Here is a 20,762-nt window from a genome sequence, read left to right on the forward strand (position 1 = left end):
TTGCTACATTGCATAATAATACATGCAATGAAATCAGACACCTTTTGCCTCCACAAGTAGACCAAAGGTGATATTAGGTCCTTTACGGGACAGATCAAATTTATTTCATACATTTCATTTAAGGAATGCTGACCTGTATTATGTGAGAAAACTAAATACAAGAGAAGTGAATTTATTATTATTGAGGTATCATTTTGTCAGGTGTCTTTAACGGTGTAAGTGTTTCATTCTCAAGAGAGTTGTGCAGTAAGTTGTGCTTGCTCTTCCCAAATAATTCCTCCAGCGCTCCAAAGCTGAACATCTATTCTTGTTAGGTACACACATGGCATCAGGCATAAAATGTATTTTTACTGCAGCGTGTGGCACCGATTGCAACACATCAGATATGAGTAATAACACACGCCTGTCAAGTTGTTTTTCTCCAGCAAGTTGAATATTGCATAACCTGAAAGAACAAATCTTTTAAAGCTTAAGTTTTGAGGTAACAGGATAGTAAAGCTACTATCATATTCACAGCAGTGCAGGGGAGCTGGAACGACTGCGCATCAACTTTCATCCATTAAATACTGTATATTTGTAATAAACAGAGATAGACAAAATTAGAGCATCAGTCTTCCACTCTAGAGTTACTGTATACCATCAAAACTCCAGATTACCCCATACATCCCAGAAGTTCACAGCATCAGGGCTTTAAATAGTTTAAATAATAGTTGTCACTTCAAGACAAACAAATTACGGAGTTGATAAAGAAAGTCCTCTTCTTTGCTTTTGTGCTGTCTGCACTGCCCATTCATGATGACCCAAACACAGCGTTTGCAGTAGTTGTAGAAATGGCGCTCTGCTTTCTTCAGCGTACTATTCAGGTCCAGTGTTCCATGGAGGCTGCAAAAAAAGTAAAACACGTTGACACAGGTTCACAAATGCACAACCCCGTGTGACGTTATTGTTATGTCTCCGCATAAGGACAAACCTGCTTGTGAACTGAATGAGCTGCACATCATCCTGACACTGCAGCAGAGATTCTCTGTTCTCTAACAGAATGGCTGCACAGATGAAGAGCTCAAAGGTGAAGTCAGTGTTGATGGCCTGCAGGTCTGACTCTGGATCGTCCTCTGCAAACATGACACCGCAAATCTGTATTCCTATTTTGCTGTGAGACACTTTATTCTGACAATTATGAGTTCCGCTTTTCACCTGTGCTGATTTCTTGTGCCAGCCTTTCCTGATACCTGGCTCGCTCTACTTGTTGAGTGATGAGCTCAAGGTGGTCACAACTCAGGATCTCGAACAGACGGAGAGCATCACTGTGTTCAAACTCCCTCTGGAAACCTAGCAGCAACCACCTGAAAGAAGGAGCAACAAAGGCATGACTTGTGCACCTGAAATCCAGGTTCACAATATAAATAGAGAAAAGTGCCATAAATCTACCTGTGGCAGAAGGTGAAGGAGAGGGGGTTTGTGATTCTGTTTTTTTATTATGTGAAGCTACATTTTTATTGTACAAAAAGTGCTCTATAAATAAAGTTTGATTGATTGATTGACATTTTTAGACTCTACAATGATTCTGGAAATATCAACAAAAACTGCCAATGTCCTTGTTTTACCACTAGAGGTCGCACATACATTGTGCTATTACAGTGTGGAACACTGTCTAATAAACATGACAATATAATGCGCAGTATAAAGAAAGTGATACTCCTTTTTGGAAGTCTTACCTATTTTTCTATGCAGGCCATCAGCTCTGAAGTCCTTGGAGAATTTCTCCATGTAGCAGGAGAAACTCCAGAAAGTGTCAACCTCACAGTCAAGAACCTCCAGGAACCGACTGCACAGGTCATTCATTCCCTGGGCATAGCTGACCTCTGATAAACAGTCAAGATGAGTTTGTGTCTTTAATGGCATAACAAACAGCCTCACTGTGCTGTAATCAGTCAATACACATGAGACAGGCTTATTTGTGTACCTGGATGAAAAGCAGCATAAGTGATGAGTATGTCTCTCAACACCAACAGATTACCTGAACCTTGACCCCTGCAGACAGAAAAGTATGTAGAGTTAGTTAAACACTGAATAAACTTATTTGTTGTGCACTCAGACAATCATCCCCCACAACAATAAATAATATAATATGATGGTAGTTAACAATGGACTTAGGTTTTCTCAAAGGAAAATTATTTTAATTAGTTTTAATGGTTGACTTCAATTGCAGGTCTCTGTGGTTTCAATTCAACATGCCAGTGTGTCCTTGGGCAAGACACTCAACCCCCACGTTCTCGACAGTGTATGAAATATGAGTGAGTGATAGAACATAGGTGTGCTGTATGAAAGTGTCAGTGACAGGGTGAGTGGCAAAACTGTGGTGTAAGGCAGCTGTAAATGGGTAACAAGCGTTATAAATGCAGACCATTTACCATTAAAGGTCCAGTGTGTAAGAGTTAGTGGAATCTAGTGGTACGAATGCAAACTGTAACAAAAAGACCAGTCGGTCAAGGAACTAAACAAGCCTTCACATACCAGAAATAAGGATATGCCGGCTCTGGCTGGTTTGTCCATTTGGAGAGCTTGAGAAACATGATGGCACACTCATTTAAAAGGCTTATTCTATGGTAACAAAGAAATTATGATTTTAAAGCTATTATGAACCTATACAAATGCACTTGTGAGTAGGAAATTCAATTCCTGCTACACCCATAGGTTACACACTGGGCCTTAAAGAGCTCTATCTTCATATAGTGTCTGTTGACACAACAAACAACTCTCAACAATGGGTCGCAATCACTCACTGGTAATACGTCAGGTCTCTGTTAGTTCTTGGTACATCCTTGTCAATGATTCGTATAGCTTCCCGGAGCTCCTCCCCGTCAAATGTGACCCGCTCAAATAATATCTGGTGACAGGAGGGACATGTAGAAACAATTATATTTGACCAGTATTGATGGTGATCATAGTGTCATATGTTTTCATACTAATTTCCTGCTCTTTCTGTGCAAAACACTTTATTTAAAGTATCATCGTACATGAAATATCCCATTCTGAAATCTGTCAGCTGGTTCTGTGAGCAAAACCAAAAAGCCCCACGATAAAGAGGTCAAATGACACCATATGTAAATAGACAGCAAACATTTGTGTGAGTTTACCTAAAGTGCACTCCTCCTTCCTTAAACAGACAATCGTTTCTCTTCTACCAAACAAAGCCTATTGAAATATATTTGCTCAAACAACAGAAATGCAAATAACACAACTGCAGCAAAGATAAAACAGAAAAGATACAATTGAAATATATTGATTATAAATATTTAACTGAGCTAACCTGTGCCTGAAGGTTCAAGAAAGCCAGTCTCTCCCTGGCCTCCTCAGACAGGTCCTGGGTCTGCTGCTGTTCCTGTGCTTGCCTCTGGTCAAAATATCTGACAGCTGCGACTAACTCAGCTGCAAAGGAGATGAGGGAAGGAGGAAATTCAAAACGAGGGAAACGTTTTTATTGTTACGGAGTTCATGCGTGTGTGTGTGTGTGTTTGGGTCTTTACCATCAGTGCCGTTGAGGTGCATGCGCACGGTTGAAGGAAGGAACTTTTGCCACCTTCTTTTCATGACCTGATATCGTATAACTAACTGCTCCTGCAGCAGTGAGCGCTCTAAAGCCGTGGAGCTGCATGGGTACATGCCAAACAGGAACCGCCATGCCAGGCCACGCTCAGAGGGAGACACGCCACCTTGGCAGAGATGGAAAAACCTTTTAATTATTTCTAGTGATCAAACTATTCTGCAGTTTTTTTCTTTCAACCAAGAGTTTAGGTATGTAGCGTCTGTCATGTTCAGTCAAACTCTTGTGTTAACTGATCAAAACAAATCCTGAATGGATCACATGGGAAGACTTATCTTTGTAGCCTGGGACAGAGAACAGAGTCAAGAGTATCGGGAGGAAATTTTGTTATGTTGCATAATAACAATAAATAATCTTGAATCTTGAATCTTGAATCTTGAATCAGTAGTTCACAATTTCTGCTCTGCAGGGTTTTTTTTTTGATCTTTGGTTTCCATGTTTGTAGGGTTGGAATGTGTGTATAAAGGTCAGAAGGTCACAGTGAAGGAGGGCAGGTTTCCACATTCCTGTTCATGGATGATAAATTCAGTGTGATGTTTACTACACTGAGACCTCCTCTGTCCAAACACCACTCATATCATATAAAGGACCAGTTAAAGGTGTGTGTATATGTGTGTTAATTCCAAACATGCTAGAGCAATGTTGCCAACATATCATTCAAACAATTGTTTATCCTTTTATATGATAACACATTTATACAGTGATGCCACTATGAGTTAGTCTCCTTTCTTAGTTTCACACACTACACTCTCATGGGTCTGAAATCTGCTTCTAAAAAACTCTGTTGTTTTATAGCAGTAGTCATGCTGGAGTTCTTTGCTGGAGGGGAGTCTCATTCACATAACAAATGTTGGATTTTAGAGAATGGTTTGGTTGTGGCCAATGTCTTGAAGCAAATCATCATTTGACTCATTCTTAGTTTTATTTGGACATGTGATGTTGAAAACAAATCCCAGTTCAATGATTTACTGCACAGAGATTTAATGCCGAAGTGGGATTAAGTTCTTTCTAGTCAGTAAAAACATGTGTTAATTAATAAGGTTACATTATAAAAAGAAGAACAGGTTAATCTATAATTCAGAATAATAACAACCTTATGGCATTTATTATAAATCCCACAACTTAATCAGCTGTGCATCATAGAGTAGCATCTACAAATTGTTTTTAAAACAACAACAATTTCACTGGAATTTGAAAGTCTTTTGTGATCTGCTTTGACCTGTTGTGACCTCAGGAAAATGACTACTGTGTTATAATGAAAACAAATATATGAGCCACTAAAAAATGCCTCTTGTAAAACCTTCCTTGTACATTTATATAAAGTCTGTCATCTTGCCATGAAAAGTAAAGGTTTTTAGCACTTGGGAATAACAACAGTTTTTTCTATGTTTTACTATTTTTATCTCAGTGTCATTACTAATATAGTAAAGTTGTTATAATTGTAATACTACTACTACTACTACTACTACTAATAATAATAATAATAAGAATAATAATAAATAAGACAATGCACTTTGACGACTTAATATTACTGTTATGTAACGTCAATATGAGTATGTCAAGCTTTACACATCTATTATTTATTCCACCATTTAGGAAAATATCCGTGTAATAATTCGAAATTACAAATTAAATTGTTTACTTAGATTGTTTACCTGTCCGTCTCTTCCATCTGCATAAGTGTTTGCACTGCAGTAACCTTATATAATTTTTATTAAAATAATAACAAATAAACAAAATGTTAAATGCATGAAACAGGTCATCAGAAAAGTTAATTTAGTCAAATGACCTTTTTAGAGTTATATAAATAATTATAGAGGTAGTTAGTCAGTCACTAGTGAGTAGATAGATAGATAGATAGATAGATAGATAGATAGATAGATAGATAGATACCATTTTTGAATATATGCATCCTCAGTCTAGACTCGTCTATCCTGCCCTCAGTGTCCATGATCCCAGGTAAGGTGAAGCGTGCTGAGGACAGAGCAGGACAGCTGACCGCTGCAACTGTCCGCTCGGAGCAGACATCTGGTTGGCTCGACGACTCTTCTGCCGCTGCCCGATAGGGCCTTCCTTCCTTCAGGTTGTCCATCTGTGGACGACAGCGTTCACGCCACGCTCAGGTAAAGGGCAGCTGCATCCACGGAGGCTCAGCGGGCAAGAAAGTGTCATTGCTTTCCAAAGGCACGTTAGTGCGCCACGGAGCGAGTCGGGACTCGGCAGGACCGGTTTCGTTTTCCTCCAGGTGAGAAACCGTCAAGATCCCAGGCAGAGAAGGCAGCGTTAGTTTCAGGAGCAGTTGTTGATTCTCGTTCAGCCACCAGGGAGTCATATGACTGCACCTTTAGATCTGAGTTTGGCTCACATTCCAGGTGGAGTTCAGACTCCAGTGCCAAAGTACACTTTTTGTGCGTGGGCTATATCTCACGCCACCCAGTGGTGGAACAGCGTCATGCACAAGTTTATGCTGAGCAGCTTGTTTCCCATTACAGTGTCTTAAAGCAACGCAATGTAGGATTTCGACCTTCAAATAATCTATTCAAGATCATTTTTATAGAACATCAAAAAGAGGGTGAATGATGTGGAATTAGATTTGTGTCAATACTTTCAATACAACACTTTTCACGAAGCAAGCGACAAAAAAAACAAAATGAACAAATTGCAAATTGAAAAATCGATGTAATGTTTAAAAAAAATGCACTTTTTGTTTGCAATGATTGGAATTTTGTTTGCTCCATCTCTTTGTGCTCCCTCACTTGTTCTTTGCACTCCCTGATTTGTTCTTTGCTGGGGGTTTTAGTTTGCGATTTTGACAATGGGCGGGCCTTAGGAAGATGCCTGCTGATTGGCTACTGAGTTTTGTCGAAGTTCCAGATGGACAGCTACTCATAGAATGAAACCTCATCAAAGTCTGAGCAGTTCTGCGTCGACTGCACTGGCACCATGGAACTTCCGGTTTTGGGTCGGCACCATGGTGACACAATGTACAAGACTTTATAACAGCTGGGTTGAAAACTCAAACTGTAACAAACTACACACTTTGTTGTTTATACATTAGAAATGTTGCAACTTTTTACATAGGACAAATAAATGTGGAACTATATACATTTGCTTGCACTGTAAATTATGCAGTGCTAAAGTAGCACCAAAACAGGCAGTTTAACACCAGCATCGATAAGGACCAAACACATGAATTTAACACCTTTAGTGTTCAAATTCAAATGAAAACAGTTAGATACTATGGCCCATGTCAAGTCCCAGTAAACATCACCCAGAAGGCAGAAGAATCCACAGCAGTGTTATTAGTGTCACGTCCTGCTAACAGGTGCCTCTTATCACCTTGATTACCTGTAGCCCCGCCTTCCCACATCATCAGTTCCACTTTGTTACAATACATTGTGATAAAAGCAAAACTATTCCAGACTGTATTTGGTCTTAATTGGAATGTGTGTTAAACTGACAAATTTAGTGTTACATAAACACAGCATGTACACACACACACACACACACACACACACACACACACACACACACACACACACACACACACACACACACACACACACACACACACACACACACACACACACACGGAGAAACACAACTAGAAACCCAGGACTTGTATATCTTCCCAAAAGATTTCATTGATTAAGGTACAACAAGGTATCATATATGGGAAAGCCAAAGTAAACTGATAGGACTACATAATGCATGTGTGCTAACACTTTACAACAGAGGCATGCAAAAAAAAACTAATCATCATACATAACCATAACCAGGATACACAATCTCAACTAATGCAAAGATACATGTTTCCCCATTCAGCAAGTGTTAAAAGTAAAACTTTTCATACATGTTAACCCCCTCAAAGAAGCGTAATATAACACAGAGAGTGATTTGGCATGAACATTTTACTTTGGTTAAGCTGTGGAAAGTCTTTGTTTAGTAGAATTTAGTTGGCAAGTGGTTGTTATATATCTCAGGGTGTCTCAATCCTGGTTCTGGGACCCATTGCCCTGCATGGGTTAGATGTTCCCTCGTTCCAACACACCTGATTGAAATGAGTGGGTCTTTATCAGGCTTCTGCAGAGCTTGTTGATGAGCTGATCATTTGAATCAGGTGTGAAGATTGAGAAACCCTGATATTTATCATATGCTCTGCTTGGATCCATCGAATCCATCAGCATTACTGCTGAACCTTCTAAGCCGGTTTTGTGTTTGATATTGTCATAGTGTGTGGCACTTCTTCCAGCATTACACAGTCTTGTATAATGTACCTTAACAGTACAAGTATCTCGCCAGAAAATGACTTTGGTAGAAGATGAAGTCACTTTTTTATAATATTACTTAAGTAAAAGTCTTAAAGTATACAACATTTACTCTACTCAGGTATCAAATGTACTTTAGTTGTAGAAGTAAATGTATTAAAAAAGTGAGGAGTAAAGGTTGAGCCATGGTAGTTCAGTGGTAGGGCAAGTTGTCTTTCAACTGGAAGGCTGTGGGTTCAATTCCTGGCTCTACTATTCTATATGTGTCCTTGAGCAAGACATGTAACCCTGTGTTGCAGCGTGTGAATGGGTAAGAAAAATTTGTGAAAGGCAAAACTTAAGTGTAAAGCAGCTCATCAAGACTGTGTCACGAGGGGGGTTTTGAGCACAAATGCAGACAGAGAGGACATAGTGAAAGTTCCACAGTTTATTGTGCGCTCAGAAAAAACTAACTTAAATGTCACTATCTAAACTAAAAGAGTTTGAACATAAGCAAGCAAAGGTTGACGAGTCAGTGTCTCAACTAAAAGTGTTTGAGCGTTCAACAAACAAAGGGTAAAGAGTCAATCTCTCCCCCAAAGGAGTTCCAGGAAATTAAAGGTGGCTTAATAGTCCACAAAACATCAGAAAAGTAAGTAGTACAAAGTTGAAGTTGGAGCATTCAGCAAACAAAACATGAAGAGTCATAAAGGTCCCAAGAGCAGGAGATAGATCCACGCCAACAGTTGATCATGTCTGAGCACTGAGGGAGAGTTTCCACTCTGCTTAAATGCTCCTCCTGGTGTCACATGGGCAGCAGGTGAATACATTCAGGCTTGATTGCAACTTGCTTGAATCCTGGATGTGCAGAATGTCTCCATCTGGTGGCAGAGCTAGGGTGTAGCCTCAGGTCTGACAGACTAGAAAAGCTCTGTATAAATACAGACCATTACCAACTCTTCTTCTTCTGATTTCATTTGGTAGAAACGAGTAACAAAGATAGTTAGAACAAATGTAGTGGAGTAAAAGGGGCTAGAAATATAGATAGCAATGTAAAGTAGAGATATGTGAATTTTGTACTTAGATACAGTAACAAAGTATTTGTACTTTGTTATATTACAACACTGCCTTTGCATTACAACTTCATCAGTTTAATTAATGTGTTGACACAGGTATATTGAATATGCGATATTGCTGTCACGTGTGCAGCAACATACCTATGTGTGAAAATGGGGTTGAACAATTCGGGTAAGAATATATTGAATATTTACTATGTTGAAGATCGGAAACAAGACTAGGGATTCCCACATGAGATGCCATCAAAATATTAGCTCTCCTCTTGGTTTTAACATTTATGTAATGCAATTTTTAAGAGGCAAACCACACAGAACCTTCAAAAATAGAATGATGCGGTTTGCAATTTCGATTTGAAAGATGTTCAGCCCTGGTGTGAAATGTTAGACGTTGTAGGAAACGCTGATGTTTTAAAATAACTGTTAGCTGTGTTTTATTTATGTATAAGAAATGCAGCAGAATAAAAAAAAACATTTTTTTTCAAACTCAATGAGAAATGTTACTGTTCTTGCTGTCATAACTTCCTCTTCACCTCTAAGCAACAGGAAACACCCAAAGATTTCACATTGCAGTGTTAAAGTGTTATGCACTTTGACAACACCCAAAAACAGTTCTGAGTCCTTTACACAGTGAGTATTGACCTTATGCTACATGTAAATGTCAATAATGTGTAATTTAACTGCTCATTTATGTGACAGAGACTACTCCAACATTTAAATTCTGAATGTCTTTCTTGGATCAGATGAAGCTTCTGGGTCTGACTGATCTTAGTTTCATTTTGTTCCTCGTCTCCCATTCAGAAGGTGGGTCACATATTCAATTTAGTCCATGAAGTTCACATATTTAATTAATCATATAATCATTACAAATACTATACATTCTTTGTTGGTTTTGCTTTGAACACAGGTCAAACCTGGAACATCAACGTCACCCGTCGCATTAATGCAATACAGGGCTCAAATGTGATCATACCGTGTACGTTTACATATCCTGCAGAATACTACACCAAAGATGTCCAGGTTTATTGGAAAAAGCCTGGGAAAAGGGAGTCTAACATTAAAGACAGGGACATAAATCCATTTGTTTTTCACACAAATGACACATTTGTGCTCAGCAAGTACAGAGGAAAGACCAAACTCCGCGGAAACAAAAACAATGGAGATTGCTCCCTCATGATTGAAAACATCGTAGAAAATGAGAGAGGGCTCTATGTGAGGGTCATCCTAAAGGGTCAGACTTACAGTTTCTACAAGTACCATGTTTCCATTGATGTGCATGGTAAGACATTTGAATTGTTCAAGGTATTTTTTTCTGCTTTTATACTATTTTTCTATCCCATGTTTTTTTCTATTCTTTAATTATCTCCTTTTTCCCTTTTTGTTGTTCTTGTCTTATTTAATTGGTGTTAAACCAGACAATATTAGCCAAGGTAAGCTATAACCTTTTCAGTTTCCATATTTCTATTTAGTTTGGTTTAGTTTGTGAACTAATATTTATTCGTTTCTATATACCTGGCTGTATGACATTCCGGTCTGATCTAAAAAAAAAAAAAAAAAACAATGTCACAATTCCAGGTAAAATGTAAACTAAATGAAACTCACTAATAGTTTGTGCTCTTTAGAAATTACAATCCCACCACTGTACACGCCCACAGCAAAAAGTAAGTTTTTACATTTCCCCTGTTTGTTTTTTGAGTTTGTTTTAAATAAGAAACATGTTTTTTGTCTTTTCTGAAAACATCACTGTTCACAAAAGTGCATTTTACTCACAGAAGCGACGACGCTGGAGCCTTTGGAATTCTATGTGGCCATCTTTGTACCACTTTCTGCACTTGTCATCATTATTCTTGTCACCACAATATTCTGTTACATGAAACAAAAAAGGTGTGTTTATTCTTAAACTGCCAAATAATTCACTCATATTTTTAATACCGGTGTAAATGAAAGTAACCTGTCCACAATAATCTTTTTACAGGACAGAGTCTTTAACAAGGGAGAGTTCTGGATATTATGCTAATTTTAGTAGATCAACATCAAATCAACCTCAAAGGTTTGTTTTATATGACACATTCACATTACCAGCAACATTTTATGTTTCGCCACTGAGGATATAGAGTATATGTGTGTACTCAAAGACTGAAGATACTGGATTATTCATGACTTACATTACTAATTTTCGGAAATGAGTTTTCAAATTTTTTTGTCGTGCCTTTTCAGAGAGGCGTCGTGCACAACACATGAAAACAAAAACCCTGCTGATCTGAAGGTCATCGATGAGCCCGTCTATGCCAACACTCAGGTACAACATCCCGTTGTCATACCAAGCCATTGTGTTTTTCCTAAAATACATAGTTATTTAAGTGATATTAAGTGACTGCACCTGCAGTCTGAGACATGGAGGTTCTCTCGCACTGAAAACGTAGCTAGCAGCAGGTGAAGAAGAAAACACTTTCAAACGTATTTTAGCCTCTCATCAAAGGGCTGACATCATAAAACCAGTTCCCCCCTTAAGTCTACGTTACTTTATCCTGCTGCAAATTGGAAACGAAAATTTGTGTCACTATGTACATTGCTCACTCCCTTACTCAAGTCCTAAGAGAAAATCTGCAGGTTTACATCACAGCACATACAGTGGTTGTTGATTCGCTGATGCCTCCATTTGTACCAAACATACTCTTATCATAGATGTCATAGATTTAATCAGGGGCATAGATGAGAGCAAGTCTCTGTGTCTCAGACTGGTTCTGTTTGCACAGCGGATTGCATAACACTGAACTATCCTTTTAAAGCTCTAGTCATTATTTTTCAATTCTCTTTACTGTAATGCATCATTTTCTGTCTTCACAGGACTTCAGAATACACATGGACCAAAGCATGGATTACTTAGACAATATATATGCAAATTATAGTGGTTAATGCAAACCAGTGCAAAAGCTGTGTAGAAGAATGGTTGATGTACACTGAGGTATTTACATTTTTAGACAAAAACATTACATTCTGGAAAAACCATAGCAATTTCCCCTCGGTCCAGATCCAGGTCCTATCAGGTACAGATACAAGGACACAGGATTAGAACCTTAATATGGAGGGACTCATTGCAAAGTTTCTATGAATATTAATTGAACTACTACAAAGAGACACAAAACTGGTAGAACACCAGCTCTTAACTTATTTTATATAACAATATTTATTTGGCTTTGTTTTATTTTACTGTGTGAGCAATGCAAAGTTTGATCATGTATAACTGTTCAATAATTCTATTGAATTATTCCTCCGTGCTATATGTGAACACACCTTTGCTCATATTGAATTGCAGTGCAAAGAGTGACAGGAGACTTAAACTATGTTCAGATTACGGGCTACATTGTTCAAATCTGATTACAATCCCATTAATGACGGTTCGCATTCTTACTAGTATCTCGCATCTGAACAAGACTGCCCTCCAAATATCTTGCACGTGTCATTAACTATAGCAAGAAAACGCCATCATTTTGAAACCACTTGGTTTTGAGGAGCAGGAGATATACAGTATAAGATCATGTGTACCTTTATTGCTACCCTTACAAGGAACATTCAGAAATCACTGAGTGAAATGAATGATTGTTAAACGACCATGCTCGTTTATGTCACACTGCCACATATCTGATAAATATGTGATAAATATCTGATGAGATTCCTGGGTCCTCACAGTGCTTAAAACATTAGATCTAAGTCAACAATAGAATCAATGGATACAATTGGATATGAGCCATCTCATCTTGGTAATCTGAATCTAGACATTGACTAATCACAGGTCAGTTCAGAGGAAGAGTCTATTTAAATGAAAATCATCAACTGCTTTTTAGTGATCCTACCTACTGCACCTTTAAATAATACAGTGTTATTATTACCTATTAAACTGCTCATTAAACCTATTAAACTGCTGCTACTATTTTCTGTCTTTTCTTCCTGCATCCATATCGGAGTTACATTACTATCGCATTACTTTTAATAAAGCAATTGGCCTGACCTGCCCAAGAGGTCAGCAACAGTTTGCCAAATACAAAGTGCAGTCGTTGAGATCACAGGAACAACTTCTCGTTGGGGAAGGGTTACGTGATAGGACCTGCTTCTTTTTTTTTAAATGGTGTGGTTTAAAAGTTGTGATAAAGTAAAATGAGAAGTGAGCCACAAACCTGTAAATCATTCAGCACATCTGTAAAGTAAAAACCACAGAGTAGGGCTCAGTTTTTCTGCCTCGTCTTTCTCAATACACTTGCAAATGAACTTCCTGTTTCATTTATTTCGAGGAAGAAACTTCTGATTTCAATAAATAAAGTAAAAAAACAAACAACAAAAAAACGTTACCTGCACTATATTTAAAGGGATTGTTTAAAAAGCATGGTGGCCCAATATGGCAGCTTCTGTAGAGAAGACTTGCTTCTATTGTAGCTATAAAGCACTCACTTATAATGAAAACAACAATTCATACATTCAGGTGAATTTATACACTGAGTACAAAACAGTATAATTATTGTGTATTCTACTTCTGCCAAATGGTAATAATTTATTAAAATTTCACATTTGACTATATTTATACAAAGTTACATAAATGCAACTAATGAAAATGAAAATGGAGTACAAAAAGCACAACATAGCCACTTCACCCTGTGCAGGTTACATAAATGTGGTAACGTAACCTTATTAATGCAGGGAAATTAAAATAATAAAAAAGGATGTTTACACATAATAATGACATGACTATTTCAGCTGCCGCTTTCTCTCGAATTAATGTTTGATAAGTTTGATCTCTATTCTCTGCATACAGATCTATGTTGTAATGCATTCATAGGACAACTGAAGCTCAGGGGGTTCATTATTTCCTTGATTTGCCACAGTGAATCCTGAGGCCTTCAGCAACGTACATCACACTGTGATCTGTGTTGAAAACATTTTATTCTTCATCACAAACACTGAGTAGCTGCTGAATGACTAATAAGGTTTTTAAGAGCAAGCCAAGTAAGTAAATGACTACTATATTTTAATGTTGAATAATCTCAGCACACAGTGTATTGCTGTTGATCAGACGGATTTCTGCGTTTTAAGACATAAAACCTTATATGTAAATAAGCATACAGAAAAACAATTATGGAAATAGCATATTCATTTCTTTGTTTGTGCTTTCTCCAGCCACATCATCTGGACAACGCTCTGCAACACTGGTAAATTCAGCCCAGTCACACATTGGCGTATATAGCATCGTTGTCAGTCTGTGAAGGAAATTTAAAAAAAAGCTCACGTTCATTAGCTCATACATGGAAATAAAGAGTGAACGCAGAAAATGTCACACACCTCAATGTTGCCATACACATTGTTACTGCTATAGCTGGCAGACCACTGCATGTCGCCACAGTCTCTCTTTTCTTTTCTGAGAACAGAATTGCAGAGAAAAGCACAAGACCAAATGTCATCGCTGCAACTCATGAGGAAACCTTTGCTTATTCCAAACTGAGTTTAATAATGCTCACCTATTTGCTTTACCATACTCAGGGAGCTCTTCACCTTTGTTTGTTTGTATGTGAAGTGTTGGTGCATCTCCAGATGATCTCCTACTGGGAGAGTAAGGGCTTTTAATTTAGAAATACAGGCAAAAAGTGTCTATTGAAACTTGACGCAACCAGTGAAAGCCAAACCACAAAAATGAACACATATCATGTCATCTCATTACTTCAGTGAAGGTCAAAGTGGTTTGACTGTATCACACATACAATACCAGTCAAAAGTTTGTACTTTTATGATTTATTGTAGAGTTAACTATCGCTAAAATCATCATTGAAAATGTAGATGTTTAAATTTACCTTGGGTAAGAAAAAGTATATTCTGTATGAACTTACCATTTTATTACCAATACCACTGCAATTAAAAGTATCATCAAAACCACACCTGCTCCAGTGGCGATGGCAATGAAGAGATGATGCATCTTACCTGTGCAAACAGAGGCCACATGCAGTCACTTTATGCAAAGAATCTTCAGATATGTCATACCATGCATCTCTACCAAAGACCAGTAAAAGCTGGGCTCAAGCCCCTTTTCCACTAGCATGGCACGCCTCGGCACGGTTATTTTGTGTTCCCATTAGCAATAGTATCTGGTACCTGGTGCTTTTTTTAGTATCTGCTCTGGCGAGCTGATACCATGCGTGACGTCGTCAGACTGCCGGCAGTGTTAGAGAAAGCCGCACAGTGATAGCTCCGCCCACGTTGAGGAGGTACTATTTTGTAATGAAAAACCCAACCAAACCATGTAAAGCCGAGGTGAGGCGAGCTGGGACCATGTAGTGGAAACACGGCATTAGTCTACCATTTTGCCCGATGAGGCTAAACCAAAAGTAACATTATACTTAATAGCAAAAGTCAGTGAGAAAATGAGCCTATACTGATTACAACATATTCCTGAGGAGTTTATGGTCTTAATCGCTAATTTCAGGTCTTCTTTAATCAAACATTATGTCAGTTTTGTAAAATAAATTTCCAATTTAGAGAAAATATACAGTAAAGAATGGCAAATGTAAGCAGACACTTGAGGCTTCAAATCGGGAGTTCAAATTCTTATTGTGACATCACAACCAGTTGCCACTTAATCCCTACAAACTCCAAACACTGTCTTACCATTGACAGGTAAAGAGAGAGTGAAGTTGGCAATGCCTATTGTGTTGTTTGCCAGACAGTGGACAACCTCAGAAGATCCAAACTCTGCTTGCAGGGTCCCGATGGTAACAGAGCCATGTCTCTCTATCTTGGTGCCTGCAAAGACTTTTTCAGGAATCACAAAATGGACCATGCTGGGAGGCTTGGACTCCACAATGCACATACACTTCACCACGTCACCCAGTGAGGAGCAGGAGGAGGCCAGCTTAATCTCAGGGGCATCTATAAACACAAGTGATGCAGTTGTGAGGTTCGCCCAATACAACTGTTCGTCTTTGTCATGATATTTTACAAACTGCTTACTTACATAAGACACTTAGCCGCACTGGGCTTGATTTCCCTCGTCCTACTGTGTTGATGGCGGTGCAGTAAAATGCGTCCATGTTTCTGGAGACGTTTGGTATCATGTAGGTGTTTCCCTGATGCATCTGAACACCGGTTTCATTGTACCACTCATAGCTGTTGGCCGGAGGGTAAGCATCACTGGAACATTCCAGCTGCACAGCCTCACCCTCCTTTACGTCTGACTTGTACTCGACCATCACGTTCACTGGTGCATCTGAGGAGTGTCCAATCTATTAAATCTATTATGTCAGCAAAAAAAAAAGGAACAAATGAACTGTGAGAAACTTGGGCTTACGCTTCACTTTGAGGAGCTTGGTTGTTTCCTGCTGCCGCCCTCCGTCGTACCGCACAGTGCACAGTAAAGGCTTGTTGTGGTCAGCTTTGGTGGGGTGAAATGTGAGAGTAGCTGTCGCTTTCCACTGGCCGTCTTCAAACTGCATTGAGTGGAAATATTCCTCTCCGGGGTGACTCCAGCTGAAGACAGGAAGAGAGGTGGGACAGGCGGGAGACACAGAGCAGGACGCCAGCGCGGTCTGACCCTCCGTGACTTCTTTCACCGTGAGAGCAATATTTAGTGCACCTGTGAACATATACAGAGGTTATGACATACTGCAAAAAACAGTCGATGTGTCCTGTGCCACTTTGTGTTTAGCTTTATGGATTCATGAGTTATTTTAAAAGGAACATTAAAGTTGACTATAAAAAGAATGGAAAGCCTGCTGAAGGCCAAATAAACCACACCACAATGACCTGGGGGAGTTGGCTACGGACTGAAGCCTGTGAACACATTTGTTATGTTAAACCAGTGGTTTTTTTCACAGCCCCCTGCCTGCCCCACTATTTGAGAAGTACTGAGTTAAACCATGCAGGTTGTTCACTCGCTGATCCAGTTTCAGGTTGTTAGTTTCATCTGAGGTGAAAATAAAGGTCAGCTAAGAGACACAGACTTGTATGAGAGTTGGAATTGCCTTCAACTTTACTCAAGGAAGTCCCGTTACCCCTAGCTAACCCCTGAAGATGACTCTGACTTGGATGATTAAAGAGCATTCACAGTCACAAGAACTGAGTGTGCGTTCAGTTGTTTTATTCTGTCCTCGTGTGTCTATACCCTCTATGTCCTGTTCATAAAAAAATCCAACGTTTTCAGTTTGAGATAAAACTTTGGGACAGCTTTTTGTTATTTAAGTTTCATTATTTAAACTGTTGGATTGCCTTTCCCCTCATTATAACACATTGTCTACAGAAGTGAATATGAAATTTGTGGAAGCGCATTGCATTAATTTGAAGAAAAAAAAACACAATTTTTTTCCGGGTTATTTTTCTTCTGAATTATTGAGATACTTCGAAAAACTCAGAAAAACTTCACAGACACAGTGGATGCTATCACAGAATGATGAGTTTTCAAGTGCTCTCCTCTTTCTGTTACAATTCTGATGACAATTATTAGAATAATAATTCTAATAATAACATTTAAATGTTAAATATTCCAGCTCAAGATAAACAAGTATTTCACTAATGCACAGAAGGGAAGAGAGAATGTTTTTTGACCTCTGATCAATACAAGTACAAATAAAACAACACAAAACACTGGAATTAATTTGATGATGACAATAGAACTTACCAAAAACTGTGATGGAGACTTTTTCTTTGTATGTATAGTTGTTAAAGTTAGCCATTTCCACCCTGAAATAAAAAGGCCCTTGGTCACTTTGCTGAAGAGGATCAATCTTCAGTGTACAGTTCTTGTGCGTGACATCTCCGAGCAGCGCTGTCCGAGTCTGATACTGCTGCACAACTTTCGACGCATCTGGGTGATAGATGAAGAGACTTGCTCTGCTTTGCAAGCTTTCGGTCCAAATCCCAGTGAATTTGTTAGCTTTTCCTTTATGATCCGGGTAGTTGAACGTGCAGGGAATCACCACACAGGATCCAATCAGCCCTTTCACTGTTGAGGGCAACGTAATGGACCAAGAGGAGGTTTCAGTTTGAACAGCTGTGATAAAAATATAAAGAAATCTTGTGATGGAGTGAAACCAAAAGAGCCGAATACACTGTGCTGTGTGAATTCTTCCAAGACATTAAAACAACAACAATTGCATGTTTGTAATAGATAAGAGATGAAACTGCAAAGACAATTGACCATACCATTGATGCAAAGCCACACAAAGAACAGAGTCCGCTTCAAAGCGTCCATCTCTTCCTGCCAAGGTCAGACCTGCAAATTATGTGACAGATATGTCAAGGTTTGTGTGATGAAGCCGTTGTTTCCCTGTGATGTTGGATGACTGGTCCATTTTCCATTCCACCACTCATCTACTGCGTATGATCCAAAATCTGACTTTTGTCTCACCAGACATACATTAGGGAAGTCTACCCTATTATTCATAATTTCAGGATGCCTTTATTTTTTGTTCTTATTGTGTCTCATGTTTTCAAATATGTGTTTAAGAAAAGCACTTTATTTATTTACTGTCACAAAATTGTGTGTGTGTGTGGTGGTGGTGGGGGGGGGGGGGGGGGTCTATGTTATGCATCTCAGATCAAGCTTTGTTTGACAACCTTCCAGCCAGCACCCTCGCTTCCTTCTTTAGCAAACAGGAATTGGACTTATTTTAGGTATCAAGACTTCCCCTATTTTATGTGAAGCATTTTATTCACTTTACAATGGGTGCTCACCAGGAACAGCACCCAAAAATGATTCATGTTCAGATTATTCTGATTATTTAGGATAGAAGGACCACTAACTGTCAGTTACAGCCCTCTTTGTTGAGTTGACCAATAAGATTTAATAAGAAACAAACAATGTAAGGCTGTGGAAAGTATGCATTGTGACCCAATTTGCTTCACAGTCTTTAATGTTAATGATAGAATGGAGACACTTTACATTACAGTAACAAGATGATAATAATTTTGTAATATGAAGGTCAATTACACTGAATAGTAATATATAATCTTAGAGTATTATTACAGTAAAACCATGTTATTTTCAAAGAAAAATCCAGATTATCGCTCTGGTCATCAGAATTACTGTGGACGTATGGGGTGCCATTTGTAATATATGCTGAAAATAACTTAATAATAATAATTTTGTCACATTTAGCTTCAAACAATGTTTGAAAAAGTGGTGTGAATTTTTGGAAGTCACTTTTTTAGCAGATTTACAACAATATTTGTTAACTTAGAAATGTATTAAATAGTTAAATCTAACTATTAAATGTTACACCTACATGATTACTAAATAAAGACGATGGTATCATCATAATATTACTTCCCTGTGTTACAACACTCGGGGGCTGTAACAACATATTTTTGTCAGTATTTGCAGAGCATGTGTGTGTGAACACTGTAATTATTCTTTTTTTTTAAAGCAAGAGAGTGAAGAGAAACTAAGAGAAGAACAAGACTCAAATAAAATCAACAGTGTCAGCTGGAATATTTGAATGTATTTTTTTCAAATCGTTTGCTCATAAATCTTAGTTAGAAACATCATTTTTTGCTCTTTTTTCCACAATGTTAAGAAGTGATACATTGATTTAAGATCCAGGTTGTGCAAAGGTGAAACATTTATCGAGACAGCAAGTGCTGACTGAAAGCAATGAAAAAAAAAAAGGTCACAGAGATCAGCTAATTAGGCGTCAACGCACATTTCAGTTATGAAATGTGTTCTCTACAGGGAAAATGATCTTTACTGTACCTTACACTGAGTGCACCATGGACAGAGAGCTGGGAAGACAGAATGAATGTCCTTGTCTCAGTCGACATCTAAAAGTTTTTGTCTTATGACCTGTCCTGTGAGTGAAAACTTTTTTTTTTAATCTTAACACATCTTTAAAAAAAGGAAGGAACCTGACTCATATTCAGTTCATCACTTTGTTCACGATCACACCTTCAGTCTTGTGGTGAGAGAGAAAAAATTGCAGGGTTGCAGAAGCATCACAGAGACAATTTGCTGTGTCCCCTTCAAACATCACACCGGAGACTCCTCCACGCTGAGCTGTTGTGTCGACATGAGATTTCCCCATAGAGTTCAGTCTCTCACGTCCCCTAATCTCCAATGAAAGCAAGGTTCAGCATTTCGCCGCTGTTTGGATAAAAACCATTGCTCTCCTGGACATTTAAGTCAACGTAACTGATGCTGCGAATGAAGTGGATCTTTTTCACAGACAAGCGTTTTTTTGCTTTAACTCTCCAGAAATCCTCTTCACACTGTGTCATAAAGTCCTCCAGCTTCACCGTGTCTTCTTTCTGACGCCCCAGGGACAGTCTCTTTGGTGCAGGCATGTTGAAGCTGGTAGATGCTGAGTTACCCATGGCAGGATGATGTGGAACTTTAAGATATGCCAACAGGAAACAGAAGAAACAAAAAACACCAAATGAATGTCTGTCAGAAATATCAACAATACAGTTAAGATACTTTAAAGAATCCATGCATTTAGTCTTACCTGTTTGGCAAATTAGGCCTCTGCAGTGCTGCTCCTTGCTGCTTGTTTATCTGCTGGAGTTTCCACCCTGAATGAAAAGTGCCCGGCTCCTCCATTTAAGAGACAACCATGCAGGACAGACCGGAGGCTTGACCTCATCTGTCATCAAAGCAACAATTAATCCCAAGTCTCTATTGATCAATCAGCTGCAAGAACAATACAAGTTAAACACAGCTGATTAACCAGTCTCAAGTATTCACTCCTTCATATTGATTAGTCACACAATCACTCAATCAATCACTGGGGGATTCACATTTATGAAGACCCATTAAAAAGAGATAAACATACTCATTTGAAACTATGATTAAAGCAAGAACTAGCCAAT

At 38.6% G+C, this 20,762-nt stretch overlaps 3 protein-coding genes and 1 long non-coding RNA gene across 5 annotated transcripts; 1 reads left to right on the plus strand and 3 right to left on the minus strand.

The window, feature by feature from the left end:
* Positions 1 to 68: 68 nt before the first annotated feature.
* si:dkey-238d18.4 (TBC1 domain family member 16) lies at positions 69 to 5,994 on the minus strand. The gene is made up of 10 exons (XM_058647808.1): positions 5,498 to 5,994; positions 3,528 to 3,713; positions 3,311 to 3,429; positions 2,784 to 2,887; positions 1,964 to 2,031; positions 1,697 to 1,862; positions 1,429 to 1,464; positions 1,195 to 1,343; positions 971 to 1,112; positions 69 to 882 (listed from the first exon to the last, which is right to left on the minus strand). The coding sequence occupies exons 1-10, from the start codon at positions 5,694 to 5,696 to the stop codon at positions 714 to 716; spliced, it is 1,338 nt and encodes a 445-aa protein (XP_058503791.1). The 5' UTR covers positions 5,697 to 5,994; the 3' UTR covers positions 69 to 713.
* Positions 5,995 to 9,455: 3,461 nt separating this feature from the next.
* LOC131470952 (myelin-associated glycoprotein-like) lies at positions 9,456 to 12,841 on the plus strand. The gene is made up of 9 exons (XM_058647062.1): positions 9,456 to 9,554; positions 9,668 to 9,728; positions 9,832 to 10,203; positions 10,340 to 10,354; positions 10,547 to 10,585; positions 10,697 to 10,808; positions 10,900 to 10,974; positions 11,142 to 11,223; positions 11,772 to 12,841. The coding sequence occupies exons 2-9, from the start codon at positions 9,668 to 9,670 to the stop codon at positions 11,838 to 11,840; spliced, it is 825 nt and encodes a 274-aa protein (XP_058503045.1). The 5' UTR covers positions 9,456 to 9,554; the 3' UTR covers positions 11,841 to 12,841.
* Positions 12,842 to 13,840: 999 nt separating this feature from the next.
* On the minus strand, positions 13,841 to 18,249 carry LOC131470940 (sialoadhesin-like). Of its 2 annotated transcripts, none has more exons than XM_058647041.1 (9): positions 18,102 to 18,249; positions 17,578 to 17,949; positions 16,252 to 16,536; positions 15,919 to 16,170; positions 15,573 to 15,833; positions 14,798 to 14,888; positions 14,432 to 14,512; positions 14,256 to 14,331; positions 13,841 to 14,173 (listed from the first exon to the last, which is right to left on the minus strand). In XM_058647041.1, the coding sequence occupies exons 1-9, from the start codon at positions 18,148 to 18,150 to the stop codon at positions 14,141 to 14,143; spliced, it is 1,500 nt and encodes a 499-aa protein (XP_058503024.1). In that variant the 5' UTR covers positions 18,151 to 18,249; the 3' UTR covers positions 13,841 to 14,140. The 2 variants fall into 2 exon arrangements, with proteins under 2 accessions (XP_058503024.1, XP_058503023.1); XM_058647040.1 differs by having other exon boundaries at positions 14,432 to 14,515.
* Positions 18,250 to 19,379: 1,130 nt separating this feature from the next.
* Positions 19,380 to 20,505, minus strand: LOC131470962 (uncharacterized). Its single transcript, XR_009241960.1, has 2 exons — positions 20,399 to 20,505; positions 19,380 to 20,284 (listed from the first exon to the last, which is right to left on the minus strand). It is a non-coding gene; the product is annotated as an uncharacterized LOC131470962 (long non-coding RNA).
* Between the last annotated feature and the right edge of the window lie 257 nt (positions 20,506 to 20,762).

Source organism: Solea solea, chromosome 13 (genome assembly GCF_958295425.1).
Source record: "Solea solea chromosome 13, fSolSol10.1, whole genome shotgun sequence".
NCBI lineage: Eukaryota > Metazoa > Chordata > Actinopteri > Pleuronectiformes > Soleidae > Solea > Solea solea.

Excerpts from the sequence above, each read along its gene's own strand:
- LOC131470952 (XM_058647062.1), top strand. The coding sequence starts at position 9,668 with ATGAAGCTTCTGGGTCTGACTGATCTTAGTTTCATTTTGTTCCTCGTC. Across the intron at positions 10,586-10,696 it reads GTACACGCCCACAGCAAAAA|AAGCGACGACGCTGGAGCCT; the intron begins GTAAGTTTTTAC and ends TTTTACTCACAG. Across the intron at positions 10,809-10,899 it reads TGTTACATGAAACAAAAAAG|GACAGAGTCTTTAACAAGGG; the intron begins GTGTGTTTATTC and ends ATCTTTTTACAG.
- LOC131470940 (XM_058647040.1), bottom strand. The coding sequence starts at position 18,150 with ATGGACGCTTTGAAGCGGACTCTGTTCTTTGTGTGGCTTTGCATCAAT. Across the intron at positions 16,171-16,251 it reads CAAGCTCCTCAAAGTGAAGC|ATGCACCAGTGAACGTGATG; the intron begins GTAAGCCCAAGT and ends GACACTCCTCAG. Across the intron at positions 14,889-15,572 it reads TCTCTCTTTACCTGTCAATG|GTAAGATGCATCATCTCTTC; the intron begins GTAAGACAGTGT and ends CTGTTTGCACAG.
- si:dkey-238d18.4 (XM_058647808.1), bottom strand. The coding sequence starts at position 5,696 with ATGGACAACCTGAAGGAAGGAAGGCCCTATCGGGCAGCGGCAGAAGAG. Across the intron at positions 3,714-5,497 it reads GATGCATATATTCAAAAATG|GTGGCGTGTCTCCCTCTGAG; the intron begins GTATCTATCTAT and ends ATCTCTGCCAAG. Across the intron at positions 2,032-2,783 it reads AGAGACCTGACGTATTACCA|GGGTCAAGGTTCAGGTAATC; the intron begins GTGAGTGATTGC and ends TTCTGTCTGCAG.